Source organism: Harpia harpyja, unplaced genomic scaffold (genome assembly GCF_026419915.1).
Source record: "Harpia harpyja isolate bHarHar1 unplaced genomic scaffold, bHarHar1 primary haplotype scaffold_79, whole genome shotgun sequence".
NCBI classification, from domain to species: Eukaryota; Metazoa; Chordata; class Aves; order Accipitriformes; family Accipitridae; genus Harpia; species Harpia harpyja.
This window is the reverse complement of record NW_026293420.1, coordinates 128,612-148,494: the sequence shown is the minus strand read 5'-3', so window position 1 is coordinate 148,494 and position 19,883 is coordinate 128,612. Positions and strand designations below refer to the sequence as shown.

At 50.1% G+C, this 19,883-nt stretch overlaps 1 protein-coding gene and 1 pseudogene across 3 annotated transcripts in view; both read right to left on the bottom strand.

Moving 5' to 3' along the window:
• LOC128138634 (electroneutral sodium bicarbonate exchanger 1-like) overlaps positions 1-19,883 on the bottom strand; it is a 151,690-nt gene that overhangs the window by 12,276 nt on the left and 119,531 nt on the right. The window contains exons 2-5 of one of the 3 annotated variants that reach the window (XM_052779817.1): positions 2,226-2,307; positions 1,385-1,519; positions 791-926; positions 416-576 (exon numbers count right to left, since the gene is read on the bottom strand). In XM_052779817.1, coding sequence (XP_052635777.1) covers positions 416-576; positions 791-926; positions 1,385-1,519; positions 2,226-2,307 — 514 coding nt within the window. Of the gene's footprint in view, positions 1-415; positions 577-790; positions 927-1,384; positions 1,520-2,225; positions 2,807-19,883 lie in introns of those variants that run through there. The other 2 variants (XM_052779816.1, XM_052779818.1) reach the window with 2 other exon arrangements.
• Positions 3,499-4,676, bottom strand: LOC128138639 (olfactory receptor 2A14-like; annotated as a pseudogene).

The following is a 19,883-nucleotide window of genomic DNA, read 5'->3' as shown; positions in this document are numbered from 1 at the left end:
AGATAAACTCTGCCTTAAAACTCTTAAATGCTGCATGTTAAGGCAAAAGAAAAAAAAAGAATGCGAGGAAACAGCTTGGAAGAAACAGTTCCTTTAAGGAGGTTCAGCTCTTACGCAGACTCCGTATTTCTAAGAGCAGCCTGCTAAGCCCTGACACACACTCCTTTTTGGCTGGAGAATATTCTCTAGTGGCTTCTCCAACCCCACAAACTGCTTTCCAAAGGACCCCGTATTGGAATAAAAAACTGGTGCGACTGTTGCACGCCCAGTCTACATCCAAAAACAGCTCATGAGAAAAACCCAGTGGGACTTCTGGAAAAGGACGTGCCATTGGGGCAGGGTTTGATCTGGGAGTGAAGAGCACCGTGGCGAGCTGAGCTCGGCCGTTCCCGGAGGGATGCAGCGCCCACGGTACCTGCAATCTCTTCGATGCTGTTGGCACAAACGTCCAGCAGCACCGTCCCGTTGCTGATGCAGCTCCTCAGCTCGGAGAGGCTGTGCAAGGACAGCGTGCCAACATAGGGCTTGCTCCAGCGCTCGCCGCCGTCTTCCGCGTCCTCCTCAAACTTCAGCCACCTGTGGACATCGGGTGCGGTCAGCCCCATTGCAAGAAAACAACCCCAGCTCTGCAACCCCTTTGATAGAGCCACGGGGTGGCAAGAGGAGCAGGCTCCTCGTGTCGCCACCTGCAGCTGCAAAAGCTTCGCGTCCTGGAGAGGAGAAAGCAGAGCCCACGGGCGCTGCCGGTGCGGGGACTCCTCTCCCACCGCAGCCAGCAGCAGGGATTTACCTTGCCGTTTCCTTCCACTCGGCATCCTGGCCCTCTTTTACACAGATCTCATCCAGCTCGGAGAACAAGCGGTGAGGGACGTGCTGCTCGTCCTCCTTGGTCCTGAGAATGAACTGCACCCGCTGGGACGGGGAGCCTGGGGGCAGAAGGCAAAGACCCATCCCGTTACCGCGCCTGAATACAGCTCGTCACGCTCACGTGCAAAGTGGCCGTCAGCATCAGTTCAGCCACAAACACTGGGCTGGCCCCTCTCCTCTGCGTCTGTCTGGGCTTGCACGGAGCCGTGGAGAAGGAGAAGCATCTATTCCACCTCTGCATAAGGATGGGCTGCTTTCCTTCCCCACATTGCCATTTTTAAAGCCAGGATCCCTCTGAGGAAGACGAGCCTAAACCCATTATGCATTTAACTGCATTAAAAAAAAAAAAAACAACCAACAACCAACCACCTTGGGAAAAAGAGGGTTTTGCTCAATAAGGCCACTTTCCCTCGGAAGAAGAGCAACTCACTCAAACTAGCCACGGGGACCTGCTTGCAGAAGACCCCAGCGCCCACGTAGCCCCCAGGAGTTTAGCGAATGCCGCGGTGGGACTTACAGTGGTAGCCCTGCTCCGTCGGGGCAGAGTCCTTCTCCGGTTCCCCTTTCCGAAGCTTCTGGCCGTGGCATCGGTGATGCCGCTGGCTCTGCCTAACCAGTGGCATCTGCGCGCCCACGTACAGGGTCCGGTGGCCTGTGAAAAAGCAGCGGTTTTTGCAGCACTCTCGGCCTTGCGGCAATGGTTGAGGTGGCCGGTGCCTTGCTAAGCCACGGTTAAATCCCAGGAGCAACACCAGCTTCCCTTAATGTTATTTTCACTGGACCTCCTTTTTTCCAAGCCTATTTTACTCGAGCTTTGCAACAACACAGCAACAACAAGTGTTGGCTCCGGGTCATCTAAAAGTGCCCTGAAAGTATCAAACCTCTTCTCAAATTCCAGCTTCGGCTGGACAACACTCAGACTTGCTCATTAGGCAGCAACACAAGCTAACTATTTTCAAAATCTCTCTATGGCACGAGGCGACAAGAGACGATCAAATCAGTCCCATCGTAATGAACTCCAGAACAAAAAGAGAAAATCACAGCCCCGCGTCTGCAGCCCTTAAATGATTCTCCTGACCTCTCCAAGCCAGGAGCAGCCTCTGCAAGGAAAAAAGCCGTGAATTATCGAGCCCCGTGGCTACAACTCACACCGTGGCCTCCCGGGGGGCTTTTTCCCTCCGTTTAAAACGCCATAACAGTAAAAAAATGTGACAATAACTGTGCTGCTTTATTAAGAAGCGTGGCACGTTTTGCTGCACATGATGCGACACCGAGCAAGGCACATTGGAGAGACTTTGTGCAACGGGAAAACGCGCTGGGCTGGTGGCCCCTCTACCAGGACCTCAGCAGAGACTCACCTTCCAACTCCTCCTTCTCATAGCGAATACTGACAGTGTTGCTCGTTCTTCCCCGGTCAATCACTGCCTCCTCGTCATGTCTCTGTTTAGCAACGACAAGAAGGGAAAAGTTGGGGCTGGGGGTGGAGAGCTCCCTTACGCCCTCCCAGCCATCATCCACCCCTGCGTCCACGCGAGTCCACGAGCCATCACGCCTCTGCGTGCCTCCTCCTCCTTCAGGCACAGCCCTCAAACCACGGACTTGTAGGAGGTTTTTCTTCCCATACGCAAATAAAACAGCCCATAACATCACCTGTACTGTATACCATGCGAGTCTGGAAGTATTTAGTACAGCAGGAGAGGGATGAGTGTTTCAGACCAAAACAACCCACCTCCTGCTTTGTTCTTGAGGTTCCTGTCTAAAAAAGTGATTTCCAAACTGGAAAAAAAAAACCCCACAAAACTGCACTTTTGAGCCCCGGCCGTGCTACCTGTAACTCTTCCAGAAGGGTCATTTCGTAACCCCCGTTTGGGTTCATCCTCACGTCAGTCACTGGGTTTTGGGGACAACTGAACCTCCAGATCAGTCAGGGGGCCCGATTCCCCAAGGACTGATGGAGTAGCCCTCACGGGAGGGGCTAAGTGGCACCCAACGTGCACCAGCTCCAGCGACACAATAGGGACCATTATGAAATCACAAGCTATGATGCGGATCCAGGCAGCTATTTAAAGCCACGCACCCCTAGAGCCTTCCCGCTTGGAAAACTTAGTGCCTGGCGAGAAGCCAGCTCTGCTTTGAGCAAAAACTCTCCAGAACAGAGAAACTTCCTGCATGAGAGGTCTCAGGCTCAAAAGTGTGCAGAAGGAAAGCCCTTCACAGGCTCGTTCACCCTCCTGAAAAGCAAAGCCCATTAGCAGCATCATGTTTTCTCTCTTCTTCTTTCTAACAGTAGAGCTGAAGCTCTAGCATCCTGAGGATGCAAATAGGAGGTACAAATATGGTAGGGAAAAAGAATATCTTATTGGATCAATGGGTAGATTCAGAAAAAAACCCTGCTACACAGTAGTTTATCCTGACTGCTAGCTAGAACCAAGACGACTGTTTTTTCCACCTGGGTCAACAGTTCTGGTGAAACATACTACCCGTCTAGGACGGCTGCATCTGAGGAAGAAGAATTAGTTATCTGCAATACAAGGAATAACAATGAGTCATTTTGTGTCACGATATTCATCAGACCGCACAGAGAAACGAGACAAATGCATTCGAACAACCACGTCTTGTGTTACGTTTTAACCACTTAACGCTCCGTGAGAAATACCCCAAGAGCTCAAGAAGAGCGAGCAGAAAGACAGGAGACAGGTGAAAGCCTAGAGCGCCAGCTAAACGGAATGAAAGACCCTCTTCCTTCTCTGCAGCTTCAGCAAGGCTTCCTTCACCTGCTTGTTCCTCCCACTGTAAATGACGGGGTTCGAACTGGGGCTGACGAGACTGTAGAAAAGGGAAAGAACTTTCTCCCTCCCAGGTGAGTTACCGCTCCTGGGCCCCACGTACATGAAGATGGCGTTTCCATAAAAGACACCCACCACGGTCGGGTGGGAGCCACAGGTGGAGAAGGTTCTGTGCCATCCTGGCGCAGAGCGGATGCGCAGAACGGTGGCCAGGATGTCCAGGGAGGAAATCAGGGTTAAGGCTAAAGGGCAGAGGAAGAAGCACACACAAACAGCAAAGATCAGGACTTTATCGGCACTAGCGGCAGTGCAGGCCAGCTTTAAGACAGCAAGAATTTCACAGGAGAAGTGGACAACCTCGCAGGGGCCACAGAAAGGCAGGTGTAAAGCCAGAGAGGCTTGCAGTGTACCAAATACGAACGCCAAAGCCCACAAAACTGTGGCAAGGGTGAGGCACAGCCTCCAGATCGTGATGAGGGCATAGCGGAGGGGACGGCAGATTGCCACGTAGCGAACAGAAGACATCACGGCCAGCAGCACGCACTCAGTAAGTGCAAAGATTAAATAAAGATGGATCTGCGCCCCACACCCAGCAAAGGAGATGGTTCTGCCTTGTCCAAGGAGGCTCCTTAGCATATGGGGGACATTGCTGGAGGCCTAGCAGATGTCCACGATGGAGAGGTGGCAGAGGAAGAAGTACATGGGGCTGTGGAGGCAGTAGTCCAGGCAGATAAGCAGAAAGACAAGTGCGTTTCCCATCAGAGTGGCAGAGCAGAGGGCAGAGAAAAGGCCAAAGAGGCAGCGCTGCAGGGCTGGGGTGCTGCAGAACCCCAGGAGGATGAATTCTGTGACAGTCGTTTCATTCTGCACGCTGTGCTGGAGGTGAGGCAGCACAAACTGCCACCGCGGAGATCTGGAAGGGAAGGAGCAAGGAAAAGGAAAGAAAAAGGAGAGTTTTCCTAAGAATGCTGTGTCCTTTACTCTTTACGCTGCAGCTCCCTTCTCCCTGTTTTTCCCTCTGACTCCAGTGAAAGGTGCGTACTACCCTCACCATGCCGAGCGATGTTGTATTGGGTCTGGCTGAGATGGAGTTAATACTCCCCATAGCAGCCCTCATAGCACTGTGCTCTGCATCAGTAGCTAGAAAGGTGTTGATAACACACCAGTGTTTTGGCTACTGCTGAGCAGTGCTGGCACAGCATCAAGGCTGTCTCTCCAACATTTTTGCCCCCCCCCTCAACGGCAGGCTGGGGCAGGGCGAGATCTCGGGAGGGGACATAACCAGGACAGCTGACCTAAACTAACCAAACAGATATTCCATACCATATGACGTCAGCTCAGATATAAAAGCTAAGTAAAGGGAGACGGAAGGGGGGCATTTTTTGTCTTCAGGAGCAACCACTACGCGTACTGAAGCCCTGCTTCCCAGGAAGTGGCTAGACATCGCCTGCTGATGGGAAGTAGAGAATAATATCATTTGTTTTTCTTTGCTTTCGCGTGCGACCTTGGCTTTCAGTTTATTAAACTGTCCTTATCTTGACCCACGAGCCTTTGATTATATTTTCTTCCCCCTGTCCAGTTAAGAAGGGGGAGGGATAGAGCGGCTTTGGTGGGCACCTGGCATCCAGCCAGGGTCAACCCACTACAGTCCTTTTTGGCGCCCAACGTGGGGCAAGACAACGGCAGTTTTGCATTAAACGTGCCATAGCTAGTTATTAAGTGGCAAGCTCCTGTGCAGGTCACGGAGCTTGTTGCCTGCTTGCTTATCTCTACCTTGCTGAGTTTGGGAACATGGTAACGCAAATAATGGCTGTGTGCTTTGCCCTGGCACTGATGGCTTTGTTGTGCTGCGGGAGCTATCTTGTGGGGAGAATGAAGGAACTCGGGAACACGCTATTACAAATAATATCTATGTGCTTTGTCCTGGCACTGATGGCTTTGCTGTGTTGTGGGAGCTATCTTGTGGAGGAGATGAGGGAACACATCTCCCTCTCCCTACCGGGCATTGATGTGAATGGTTTTATTATGCAGGCTCCTGAGGTCCTTGTTCACCCTTATGTGAGTTGTTCAGTACTAATAATTAATACTGGTGGTATATTATGGGTATTGTGGAATCTGGTCTCGTCCTGGTATAAGAGAAGACAAGTTTTGGGTGAGGCAATACTGAAATGTGCCCTCAAGCGACCGGTCCCTGGGTGGCAGGGTATATGGAAGGATTTGGGCAGATTCCTAGGACGGTTATCACCTCCCATAATCTGGGACTTTACACCTGAACAGGCAAGTAACCCTGGCAAACTGACGCGCCACCTGATAGAAGGGTGCCTTGCCTATCCCAATGAAAACCAGCAGCTTCTCGCACTGTACTGGGGCCTGGCCTATGCCTACCGAGCCATAGTTCAACACTCTCAGAGGACCACGGTTGAGGCAGGGACCCAGACTGCATCTGAGGACACCATGCTCGAGGCAGGGACCCAAACAACAACAACAACAACTACAGTAATTGCCCCAATAGTGAAAAAGAAACAGTGGACGAGGAGATCAACAGGTCCATACCATCGATTAGTGAGGGAAGAAGAAGAAGAAGAGGAAAGGCTTAATCTAGAAGCTGGTCCTTCGATAAAGAAATTGGAGGAAGGAGTGAGGGAACTTAGACAGGAAGCGGAAACTACCCGGTCCCCGACGTCCTCAGAACTTCGGGACTTGCGGAAAGACTACAGCCGCCAGCCAGGTGAGCGGATTGCTGCCTGGCTGCTCCGATGCTGGGATAACGGGGCCGACAGTCAGCAACTGGAAGGCAAGGAAGCCCAACAGCTGGGATCCCTCGCTAGAAACCGGGGAATTGAAAGAGGAATTGGAAAAGAGGCAGCAATTTGCAGTCTCTGGAGCCGGCTCCTCTCAAGTGTGAGGGCAAGATATCCATTCAAGGAAGATCTTGTGAATTCCTCAGAAAAGTGGACTACCGCAGATGAAGGCATCCAGTACCTGAGAGAGTTAGCAGTGGTGGAAGTCATCTACAGTGATCTAGATGATGAGGAAGTGTCGTGGTTTAACCCCAGCCAGCAACTAAACACCACGCAGCCGCTCACTCACTCCCCCCCACCCAGTGGGATGGGGGAGAAAATCGGGAGAAGAAGCAAAACCCGTGGGTTGAGATAAGAACGGTTTAATAGAACAGAAAAGAAGAAACTAATAATGATAATGATAACACTAATAAAATGACAACAGCAATAATGAAAGGATTGGAATGTACAAATGATACGCAGTGCAATTGCTCACCACCCGCCGACCGACACCCAGCCAGTCCCCCGAGCGGCGAATCCCTGCCCCCCACTTCCCCGTTTCTGTACTGGATGGGACGTCACATGGTATGGAATACACCGTTGGCCAGTTTGGGTCAGGTGCCCTGGCTGTGTCCTGTGCCAACTTCTTGTGCCCCTCCAGCTTTCTCACTGGCTGGGCATGAGAAGCTGAAAAATCCTTGACATTAGTCTAAACACTACTGAGCAACAACTGAAAACATCAGTGTTATCAACATTCTTCGCTCTGAACTCAAAACATAGCACTGTACCAGCTACTAGGAAGACAGTTAACTCTATCCCAGCTGAAACCAGGACAGTATCCACCCCTTATTCTATACCATTGACGTCATGCACAGTTCCCATACCTTTAGTTACATCCTGATCAATCATCACTTTTCCATCCCTTTAAGACATATGAGCAATGATATATATATATATATGTATACACACACAGAGATATCATTCCTTTAGTTCATGGGTCATGTTCATAAAATGTTCATTGAGTTCATTTAGTTTCCGACTCTGGGCTCCATCTGTCATACCAGTCTTTCTGGGCAGGAGGGATGGTGCAAAGTCCTCTCAGTCGGTAGAGCAGAATTGGGCTTCAGTGCAGTGTGACAAGCAGGTGACATTTGGCGCAGCAGGAGGATGGTGTGTACCGTTGGATTGTTGCATGCTGGAGTCAGTTCTGGTTCCATCACTACTGCGCTTTGCTCAGTTTTATCACAGTTCTTTTCTTGCTTGATCTAAGTGATTCTTACTATAGTACTATGGATATAGCACATAATTATAGTAAGGATAATATACAGTAGCAGGGTTATATAGCAACTAATATACAGTTTAATTCTGGCTGTTCTCACCTAAAATTAAATCCCCTTGAGGCACACATCGGACTTCCCCATCTTTTCGCATCACCCACCAAGTGCACCCAGGCCCTTGAGCAAAAGCAATCCCACGAATGGGTTTACCTTTGCCTGAGGCAGGAGTAACCCAGACTGTCTTCCCTAACATATTTTTTATGTGCACTACAGGGACTTTATCCCCTTCTACAGTATGTAAAAATTCCGACTGGGCAGGGCCACCCCGATTGGCAGATCCTCTGGTGTTGACTAACCAGGTGGCTTTTGCTAAATGTGTATCCCAATGTTTGAAAGTTCCACCCCCCATTGCTCTCAATGTAGTCTTTAACAGTCCATTGTATCGCTCAATTTTCCCAGAGGCTGGTGCATGATAGGGGATATGATACACCCACTCAATGCCATGCTCTTTGGCCCAGGTGTCTATGAGGTTGTTTCGGAAATGAGTCCCGTTGTCTGACTCAATTCGTTCTGGGGTGCCATGTCGCCACAAGACTTGCTTTTCTAGGCCCAGGATAGTGTTCCGGGCGGTGGCATGGGGCACAGAATATGTTTCCAGCCATCCAGTGGTTGCTTCCACCATCGTGAGCACATAGCGCTTGCCTTGGCGAGTTTGTGGGAGTGTGATATAGTCAATCTGCCAGGCTTCTCCATATTTATATTTCAGCCATCGCCCTCCATACCACAGGGGCTTTAACCGCTTGGCTTGCTTAATTGCAGCACATGTTTCACATTCATGGATAACCTGTGCAATAGTGTCCATGGTCAAGTCCACCCCTCGGTCACGAGCCCATCTATATGTTGCATCTCTTCCCTGATGGCCTGAAGCATCATGGGCCCACCGAGCCATAAATAGCTCACCCTTATGTTGCCAGTCCAGGTCCACCTGAGCCACTTCAATCTTGGCAGCCTGATCCACCTGTTGGTTGTTTTGATGTTCTTCAGTGGCCCGACTCTTGGGTATGTGAGCATCTACGTGACGTACTTTTACAACCAGATTCTCTAGCCGGGATGCAATATCTTGCCACAGTGCGGCAGCCCAGATGGGTTTACCTCTGCGCTGCCAGTTGCTCTGCTTCCATTGCTGTAGCCAGCCCCACAGGGCATTTGCCACCATCCATGAGTCAGTATAGAGATAGAGCACTGGCCACTTTTCTCTTTCAGCAATATCTAATGCTAGCTGGATGGCTTTCACCTCTGCAAACTGACTCGATTCACCTTCTCCTTCAGCAGTTTCTGCAACTTGTCGTGTAGGACTCCATACGGCAGCTTTCCACCTCCGATGCTTTCCCACGATGCGACAGGATCCGTCAGTGAACAGGGCATATTGCCTCTCATTTTCTGGCAGTTTATTATACAGCGGGGCCTCTTCAGCACGTGCCACCTCCTCCTCTGGCGACATTCCAAAATCTTTGCCTTCTGGCCAGTCCGTGATCACTTCCAAAATTCCTGGGCGACTGGGGTTTCCTATGCGAGCCCGTTGTGTGATCAGTGCAATCCACTTACTCCACGTGGCATCAGTCGCGTGATGTGTAGAGGAGACCCTCCCTTTGAACATCCAGCCCAGCACTGGCAGTCGGGGTGCTAAGAGGAGCTGTGTTTCAGTACCAACAACTTCTGAGGCAGCTTGAACTCCTTCATATGCTGCCAATATCTCCTTTTCAGTTGGAGTATAGCGAGCCTCGGATCCTCTGTATCCCCGACTCCAAAACCCCAGGGGTCGGCCTCGGGTCTCCCCAGGTGCTTTCTGCCAGAGGCTCCAGGTAGGGCCATTCTCCCCAGCTGCAGTATAGAGCACATTTTTAACATCTTGTCCTGTCCGGACTGGTCCAAGGGCTACTGCGTGAACAATCTCCCGTTTAATTTGTTCAAAGGCTTGTTGTTGCTCAGGGCCCCATTGAAAATCATTCTTCTTTCGGGTCACTTGATAGAGAGGGCTTACAATCAGACTGTAATTTGGAATATGCATTCTCCAAAACCCCACGACACCTAAGAAGGCCTGTGTTTCCTTTTTATTAGTTGGTGGAGACATAGCTGCTATTTTGTTAATCACATCCATTGGGATCTGACGACGCCCATCTTGCCATTTTATTCCTAAAAACTGGATCTCCCGTGCAGGTCCCTTGACCTTACCTTCTTTTATGGCAAAACCGGCTTTCAGAAGGATTTGGATTATTTTCTTCCCTTTCTCAAAGACTTCTTCTGCCGTGTTGCCCCATACGATGATGTCATCAATGTATTGCAGGTGTTCCGGAGCTTCACCTTTTTCCAGTGCAGTCTGGATTAGTCCATGGCAAATGGTGGGGCTGTGTTTCCACCCCTGGGGCAGTTGATTCCAAGTGTACTGGACACCCCTCCAAGTAAAGGCAAATTGTGGACGACACTCTGCTGCCAGAGGGATTGAGAAAAACGCATTAGCAATGTCAATTGTAGCATACCACTTGGCTGCCTTTGACTCTAGTTCGTATTGAAGTTCTAGCATATCTGGAACGGCAGCACTCAGCGGTGGCGTAACTTCATTCAGGCCGCGATAGTCAACTGTTAGTCTCCACTCCCCATTAGACTTTCGCACGGGCCATATGGGACTATTAAAAGGTGAGCGAGTTTTGCTGATCACTCCTTGGCTCTCCAGTTGGCGAATCAACTTGTGGATGGGAATCAGAGAGTCTCGGTTGGTGCGATATTGCCGCCGGTGCACCGTCGTGGTAGCAATTGGTACTTGTTGTTCTTCAACCCTCAGCAACCCCACAATCGAAGGGTCTTGAGAGAGACCAGGCAGGGTAGACAGCTGTTCCGTGCCCTCCGTCTCCAAGGCAGCTATACCAAAAGCCCATCGATACCCCTTTGGGTCCTTAAAATACCCTCTCCTGAGATAGTCTATGCCAAGGATGCACGGAGCCTCTGGACCAGTCACAATGGGGTGTTTCTGCCATTCATTCCCAGTTAGGCTTACTTCAGCTTCCAATACAGTTAACTCTTGGGATCCCCCTGTCACACCAGAAATAGAAATGGGTTCTGCCCCTTCATAACTTGATGGCATTAAAGTACACTGTGCGCCGGTGTCTACTAGAGCCTTATACTCCTGTGGGTCTAACGTGCCAGGCCATCGAATCCACACAGTCCAATAGACCCGGTTATCCCTTTCCTCCACCTGGCTGGAGGCAGGGCCCCTCTAATTCTGGTCAGAGTATCCAGTATTCACTTCTCGTAAAATTGGCTCAGAAGTCCCTTCAAGAGGATCAGAAATAAGATCAGCCCTTCTACTCTGTTTGGAAACCGGAGCGGCATTTTTCCTGGTAGAATCCCCTTTTGTGGTGTTTTTTCCTCGCAGCTCACGTACCCGTGCATTTAGGACCGAGGTAGGTTTTCCATCCCATTTCCTCATGTCCTCTCCATGATCACATAAGTAAAACCACAGGGCACCTCGCGGTGTGTACCTTCTATATTCTTTCTCTTGGGCAGAGGAGCGCTCACTCCTAATAGCTGAGACATTGGTCCTTACAGGTGGGCAACAGGACATCTCCTCTTTGAATTGCTGGAAATCCTCGGACAGCTTCTCCACAGCCGAAATGCAGGCTTGTAGGGAGGAGGAGAGATTCTCTTCGTATTGACGGAGTTGGCGAGCCACTTCATCCACTGTCGGTGCCTCTTCGTCTTTCCAGGTCATTATTGCCAGTGAGTTGGCATAGGACGATGGTGCGCTCCGTACAAACTTCCGCCACATGGGTCGTGTGCATTGGACTTCGTCTGGATCTTTGGGTAATTGTGGGTTGTCCGGATCATGATGAATTGTCTCTAGCACAGCTAATTCCCTCAGATATTGGATACCTTTTTCCATGGTTGTCCACTTGCTTGATTGACATATAACATCTTCCTTAAAGGGGTACCTTTCCTTCACACTTGACAGGAGTCGCCTCCAGAGGCTGATGGCTTGTGTCCCTTTTCCAATTGCCTTGTCAATGCCACCTTCCCTGGCAAGCGATCCCAGCTGCTTGGCTTCCCTACCTTCTAATTCCAAGCTATTAGCCCCATTGTCCCAGCATCGGAGGAGCCAGGTGATAATATGCTCACCTATACGGCGGCCAAAATCTTTTCGCATATCCCGCAGCTCACTCAAGGATAGGGACCGGGTTATTACCTCTGGTTCTGCCTCTTCCTCCTGTTCCCGTGATGACCCTGGTTCGCCTTCATCCTTCGCTAAGCGAACTGATTTTTTTGTATATTTCTTTTTCTGTACGGGGGCAACTGATACTGGTGCAGGTTGGTCCACTGGTTCAGTTGCAGTACCGCTTGCCGGGTCTTGGATAACCGCAGTGTCTGTTGCCAAGGTTTGGGTAGCTGCTGTGCTCGTTGCTGGGGCTGGAGGGACCTCAGTGCCCGTTGCCGAGGTTTGGGTAGCTGCCGTGCTCATTGCCGAGGCTGGAGGGCCTGCAGTGCCTGTCGCTGAGGTTTGGATAGCCACAGTGCTCATCGTTTTGTTGTTAGGTCCAGAGACCTTCTCTTCCCCTTGAGGGTACTGAGTGGTGTCGAACAGGGCTCGATAGGCATGGGCCAGGCCCCAGCACGTTGCAGTAATTTGTATCTCTCTGGAGCTGCCGGGGTGACAGCATACCTTTTCCAAATATTTTACTAGTTCTTCTGGATTCTGCACTTGTTCAGGGGTGAATTTCCAAAACACTGGAGGTGCCCACTTTTCTAGGTACTTGCCCATACTACCCCACACACCCTGCCACTCATAATTATCCAGCCTTGGGGCAGATCTCTGGGTGATTTTCTTAAATAGTTGTTTAACCTTAAATGAGAGCTGAACCACATTCAGAAGCATGCTAATTCCTAGCAGTAGGGCTAGGACCGTGCTGGTCCCAACATCCCAAGAATATTCAAATTTTTCAAAATTCTCAAACACCATTGTAACTGGACTGAAGGAGAAAGGAGAGGGGAAGAAAGGTATCCCACCCATAGACTGGTTTTCCAAGGAGGAAAGGTAAATGGTATAATTATTAATAGTTTCCCACAGATGGCTTCCACAGTATAAAGGTGACAATGCTGGGTGCAAGTACCGGATTAATCCCACAGCCGACGACTTTATCATACCATAAACCAGTGTTATACAATACATCAAAGCGAAAACCTTAATCCACCTCCCACGGATGATAAGCAGCAGAAGAGGGACTACATACAGCAAGCGAGGTGATACATAACAGAACTTTAAAAACCAGAGCAACAACTCTAAGAACACATAAATCAACATAATGACCAGCAACTATTAGACCGATATAATGAATGCTTATAACAAATTTGTTTTAACAAGCTCTGGTCAGGTTTGTCGTTATCTCAACCCTTCGTGCCCCACGTTGGGCGCCAAAAAGGACTGTCGTGGTTTAACCCCAGCCAGCAACTAAACACCACGCAGCCGCTCACTCACTCCCCCCCACCCAGTGGGATGGGGGAGAAAATCGGGAGAAGAAGCAAAACCCGTGGGTTGAGATAAGAACGGTTTAATAGAACAGAAAAGAAGAAACTAATAATGATAATGATAACACTAATAAAATGACAACAGCAATAATGAAAGGATTGGAATGTACAAATGATACGCAGTGCAATTGCTCACCACCCGCCGACCGACACCCAGCCAGTCCCCCGAGCGGCGAATCCCTGCCCCCCACTTCCCCGTTTCTGTACTGGATGGGACGTCACATGGTATGGAATACACCGTTGGCCAGTTTGGGTCAGGTGCCCTGGCTGTGTCCTGTGCCAACTTCTTGTGCCCCTCCAGCTTTCTCACTGGCTGGGCATGAGAAGCTGAAAAATCCTTGACATTAGTCTAAACACTACTGAGCAACAACTGAAAACATCAGTGTTATCAACATTCTTCGCTCTGAACTCAAAACATAGCACTGTACCAGCTACTAGGAAGACAGTTAACTCTATCCCAGCTGAAACCAGGACAGGAAGTCTCAAAAGATCCAGAGGATGTCCTGTGCACACGGGCCATGTGGAGAAAGGTGATTCAAGGTGCCCCAGCGTCATATTCTAACAGCTTGGCAGCAATGTATTGCCCAGATATGGAAACACCAACTGTGGAGAAAGTGTCGTCTTGGCTCCAAAACTTTGAAGAAAATCTCTGTGTCTCCTCATCCCTACAGGACAGTGCCTTGGCTCTTAGGGACGCTCCAAGAAATCAGTCCTCTCCTGCCCCGGTCAGAGGGAAAGGGAGCCCAAGGCGTATGCCACGTGGTACACTCTGGTTCTTCCTGCGTGACCAAGGGGAGGACATGAGGAAGTGGGACGGTGAACCCACCTTTAAGCTGGAAGCCCGCGTACGTGAACTGAGAGGGAAGACAGCTGTTAAGAAGGGGTCACCCAAGAAGAAGGCTGTCAGTGTCGTTGCTGTAGAGGCCCAAGAAAGCAATCAGCGATCCTCCAGGCATAGAAGAACTGAAACGACCTCCCTTGACTCTGGTGAGGGGACTTCTGGTCTGGCACCGCAAGGGTCAGACAGTGAATACTCTGATGAGGAACAGCAATAGAGGGTCCCTGCCTTCGGCCAGGAGGAGGAAAGGGATGACCGGATATACTGGACTGTGTGGATTCGATGGCCTGGCACATCAGACCCACAGAAGTATAAGGCTTTGGTAGACACTGGTGCACAGTGTACGCTGGTACCATCAGTGTATAGGGGCACAGAACCCATCTGGATCTCTGGAGTGACAGGGGGATGCCAGGAATTGACTGTATTGGAGGCTGAAGTGAGCTTGACAGGGGACAAGTGGGAAAAGCACCCCATTGTGACTGGCCCAGAGGCTCCTTGTATCCTTGGCATAGACTACCTCAAGAGAGGGTACTTCAAGGACCCAAAGGGGTACCGATGGGCTTTTGGTGTAGCCACTGTAAACGCAGAGAAGATCAAACAGCTATCTACCCTGCCTGGCCTCTCGGAAGATCCCTTCATTGTGGGACTGTTGCAAGTTGAAGAACAGCAGGTGCCAATCGCTACCAGGACGGTGCACCGCTGGCAATATCGGACAAACAGAGACTCCCTGGCTCCCATCCATGAGCTGATCCATCAACTAGAGAGACAAGGAGTCATCAGCAAGACTCATTCACCTTTTAATAGTCCTATATGGCCAGTGCGAAAGTCTGATGGAGGTTAACAGTAGATTATCGCGGCCTGAATGAAGTGACACCGCCACTGAGTGCTGCTGTACCAGACATGTTAGAGCTCCAGTATGAACTGGCATCAAAGGCAGCCACGTGGTATGCTACAATTGATATTGCCAATGCGTTTTTCTCCATTCCTTTGGCAGCAGAGTGCAGGCCACAGTTTGCTTTCACATGGAGAGGTGTCCAATACACCTGGAATCGACTGCCCCAGGGGTGGAAGCACAGCCCTACCATTTGTCACGGACTAATCCAAACAGCACTGGAACAAGGCGATGCCCCTGAACATTTACAATACATAGATGACATCATCGTGTGGGGCAACGAGGCAGAAGAAGTGTTTGAGAAGGGAAAAAGAATAATTCAGATTCTTCTGAAAGCTGGTTTTGCCATAAAGAAAAGCAAGGTCAAGGGACCTACACAGGAGATTCAGTTCTTGGGAATAAAATGGCAGGATGGATGCCGTCATGTCCCTATGGATGTGGTTAACAAGATAGCAACTATGTCTCCACCAGCTAACAAGAAAGAAACACAAGCTTTCCTAGGCCTTGTGGGGTTCTGGAGAATGCATATTCCAGGTTATAGTCAGCTTGTGAGCCCTCTCTATCGAGTAACGCGGAAAAAGAACTATTTTGAATGGGGCCCTGAACACCAACAAGCCTTTGAGCATATCAGACAGGAAATAGCTCGTGCGGTAGCTCTTGGGCCTGTCCAGACAGGACCAGATGTACAAAATGTGCTCTACACTGCAGCTGGGGAGCATGGTCTCACCTGGAGCCTCTGGCAGAAAACACCAGGAGAAACCCAAGGTCGACCATTAGGGTTTTGGAGCCGGGGGTACCGAGGATCAGAAGCCCACTACACCCCGACTGAAAAAGAGATACTAGCAGCATATGAGGGGGTTCGAGCCGCTTCAGAAGTTGTTGGTACAGAAGCATATCTTCTCTTGGCACCACGATTGCCCGTGCTACACTGGATGTTCAAAGGAAACATCCCCTCTACACATCATGCAACCAGTGCTACATGGAGTAAGTGGATAGCATTGATCACGCAACGGGCTCGACTGGGGAAATCTAACCGCCCAGGAATTCTGGAAGAGATCATGGACTGGCCAGAAGGCAGAGATTTTGGAGCATCGCCTGAGGAGGTGGCTCGTGCCCAAGAGGCACCACCATATAATGAGTTATCAGAAGATGAAAGGTGTTATGCTTTGTTTACTGATGGATCCTGTCGTGTGGTAGGGAACCATCGGAAGTGGAAAGCTGCTGTGTGGAGTCCCACACAACAAGTCGTTGAGGCCACTGAAGGAGAAGGTGAGTCAAGTCAGTTTGCAGAAGGGAAAGCCATCCAACTAGCCCTAGACATTGCTGAACGAGAAAAGTGGCCAGTACTCTACCTCTATACTGACTCCTGGATGGTGGCTAATGCCCTGTGGGGGTGGCTACAGCAGTGGAAGAAGACCAATTGGCAACGCAGGGGTAAACCCATCTGGGCAGCAGCATTGTGGCAGGACATTGCTGCCCGTGTAGAACACATGACTTTAAAGGTACGTCATGTAGACGCTCACATGCCCAAAAGCCGTGCCACTGAAGAACATCGAAATAATGAACAGGTAGACAAGGCTGCCAAAATAGAAGTAGCTCAGGTGGACCTGGACTGGGAGCGTAAGGGTGAGCTATTTGTAGCTCGCTGGGCCCATGAGACATCGGGACATCTAGGGAGAGATGCAACATATAGGTGGGCTCGTGATCGAGGGGTGGACCTGACCATGGAGGCCATCACACAGGTCACTCATGAATGTGAAACATGTGCTGCAATCAAACGAGCCACCAGAGTAAAGTCTCCCTGGAACAGAGGGCGGCGGCTGGGCTTTCGATATGGCGAGGCCTGGCAAATTGACTACATTGGACCACTGCCACGAACACGCCAAGGCAAGCGCTACATACTCACGATGGTGGAAGCAACTACTGGTTGGCTAGAAACATATCCTGTAAACCATGCCACTGCCCGAAACACCATCTTAGGCCTCGAAAGGCAAATTTTATGGCGACATGGTACCCCGGAAAGAATTGAATCAGACAATGGGACTCATTTCCGAAATAACCTCATAAGCTCCTGGGCAAAGAAACACGGCATCGAGTGGGTGTACCACATACCCTATCACCCACAAGCATCTGGAAAAATTGAGAGATATAATGGACTGTTGAAGACTATGTTGAGAGCGCTAGGCAATGGGACATGGAAGCATTGGGATACAAATTTAGCAGAAGCCACTTGGCTAGTTAACACCAGAGGGTCTGCTAACCGTCCTGGTCCTGCCCAAACAAAACCCCTACATACTGTGGGAGGAGATAAGGTCCCCGTAGTGCACATGGGGAAGTGGCTGGGGAAGGCAGTGTGGATTTCTCCTCCCATGGGAAAAGGCAAACCCATTCGTGGGATTGTCTTTGCTCAGGGACCTGGGTGTACTTGGTGGGTAATGCGGAAGGATGGGGAGACCCAGTGTGTGCCTCAAGGACATTTAACCTTGAGGGAAAAATAATCTGTGATGTGAGTTGTATGTTGTAGGAAGTAATGTAGCAGGAATGACCTGAACTGCAGAGGAGTGAACTTCGTAAGGAACCAGACAAGTGCATCGGTGACCCAAACCAAGCCGGTGTTGGTGCCCAACGATCGAACATACTGCTTCTCCTGTCCTGACCACTCATCTTGATGGATGGGGCCCAAGTCATAACCTGTGTGTGAACATCTGGAGGAGTGGAAGAAGCCCATGGAATATCTATCTGTTAAAGGACAGGGGATAGTAATTAATAAGAATGTATAAATCTGTATGTTGGGTATAAAAGTGGTTTAAGTATGTAGTTTCAGTTGTAAGTGTTGGTAAGAAGGGATTTCAGTAATGAGAATTAAATACAACGGCATGGTTAGAAGATATCTGTATTAAATTATGTGGGACCTGAGCATGATGCAAATGGTATGGAATAAGGGGTGGAGATTGTATTGGGTCTGGCTGAGATGGAGTTAATACTCCCCATAGCAGCCCTCATAGCACTGTGCTCTGCATCAGTAGCTAGAAAGGTGTTGATAACACACCAGTGTTTTGGCTACTGCTGAGCAGTGCTGGCACAGCATCAAGGCTGTCTCTCCAACATTTTTGCCCCCCCCTCAACGGCAGGCTGGGGCAGGGCGAGATCTCGGGAGGGGACATAACCAGGACAGCTGACCTAAACTAACCAAACAGATATTCCATACCATATGACGTCAGCTCAGATATAAAAGCTAAGTAAAGGGAGACGGAAGGGGGGCATTTTTTGTCTTCAGGAGCAACCACTACGCGTACTGAAGCCCTGCTTCCCAGGAAGTGGCTAGACATCGCCTGCTGATGGGAAGTAGAGAATAATATCATTTGTTTTTCTTTGCTTTCGCGCGCGACCTTGGCTTTCAGTTTATTAAACTGTCCTTATCTTGACCCACGAGCCTTTGGTTATATTTTCTTCCCCCTGTCCAGTTAAGAAGGGGGAGGGATAGAGCGGCTTTGGTGGGCACCTGGCATCCAGCCAGGGTCAACCCACTACAGACGTACATCTGAATTGCAAGCTCCAAGCTCTCTGCAAACTTTGAGCAGTTTGACCAATCTCGCACAACTTTGCTGCCTAGCTTGCCCTCGAAGTCTTTCTTTTCCTGGCTTGGTTTGGGGTTTTTTTTGCAGGGGGTGGGGAGGGGCAGGGGGTGGTTTTGCTGTTGGAGAAAATAAGATGATGAAGATTGCAGGTGTCGATTAAGGTGAAGTCAGAACAACTTCAAAGCAGCTATTTTAAATTAAGTCCACATTAAAAGGAATGCACAGTTCACAGAATAATTCCAGTTTTACCATTAAACCAACCAGCATTTCCAATCCACTGCTGTGTCCTCTTTACCTTAGTGAAATGCATTCCTACTGAATCCTGCAGTTGCTTGATCCAACTCCCCTTCCCAGCAGGGAGGCTACTGCAGGTCCGGGAAGGTCAGGCAGAACGTCCCCTCGGTTCCTGCTGCGCGGCTGCTCGCCGTTACCAGTTTTGCAGGGTGCTGGTCAAGGTCCCTGGGCATCCCCTGGCACTTGTCTCCACGCGGCTCTCTGGTCTCCAAGATCTGCCGCCACTTCCAGGATATTTCCTCCAGCCAGGATCTTCACCTTTTCCTTCCTGGGTCCCCTTCTTCTTTTCGAGATCCCTTCTTCTTTCTGGGAACCCTTCTTTTTGCCACCACCTCTTCTTTCTGGAACCCCACGCCCCCAGTTTTCCCAATCTAAGTTGTCTATGTGAGCAGTACAATGCCTGATCAGCCTCCCAATTAAGGGTTCTGTCTCCTAGCTCTTTATTAACTGTAGGATTCGGGACACGCCACTTTTGCTTATTCCAGGTGTTACCCAAATTTACAACCAGCCCATGCTGGTTGCGTGTAGCAAGAAGCAGGCTTCTGCTTGACGGCTCAGAATTCAGTTTCAGACATTCACACGCACAGACCTTGCCACACACGTGCACCCAGTCACGTGTTGCCTGGGAACATTCACAGTTTCAGCCAGTTTTTTGTCTACGGCCGGGCTTCAGAGGCAGGGCATGGCCACAGAAGCGCATTCCCCCCGTCAGCCTGTGAGGTGAGCAAGGGAGAGTCAATACTTGTCTGGTGAGCCTCATACCCAGACAACGTGGTCCATCCCTGTCCTGGGACAGCCCTGGGAAAAGCCACAGCAGGGTGCTCCCTTGCCTCTGCCTAGGTCACTGGGGTTCCCCTGCCTGCCATTGCTCCTTGGTCCTCCTCTGTGTTTGTGGAGATGAACCTTGAACCACACAACCTACAACACCGGGAAAAAGAGAGGCAGCAGAGGGTCCAACGGGGAAGGTCGCTGATGTAAAATGCTCTTTGTGAGAGGC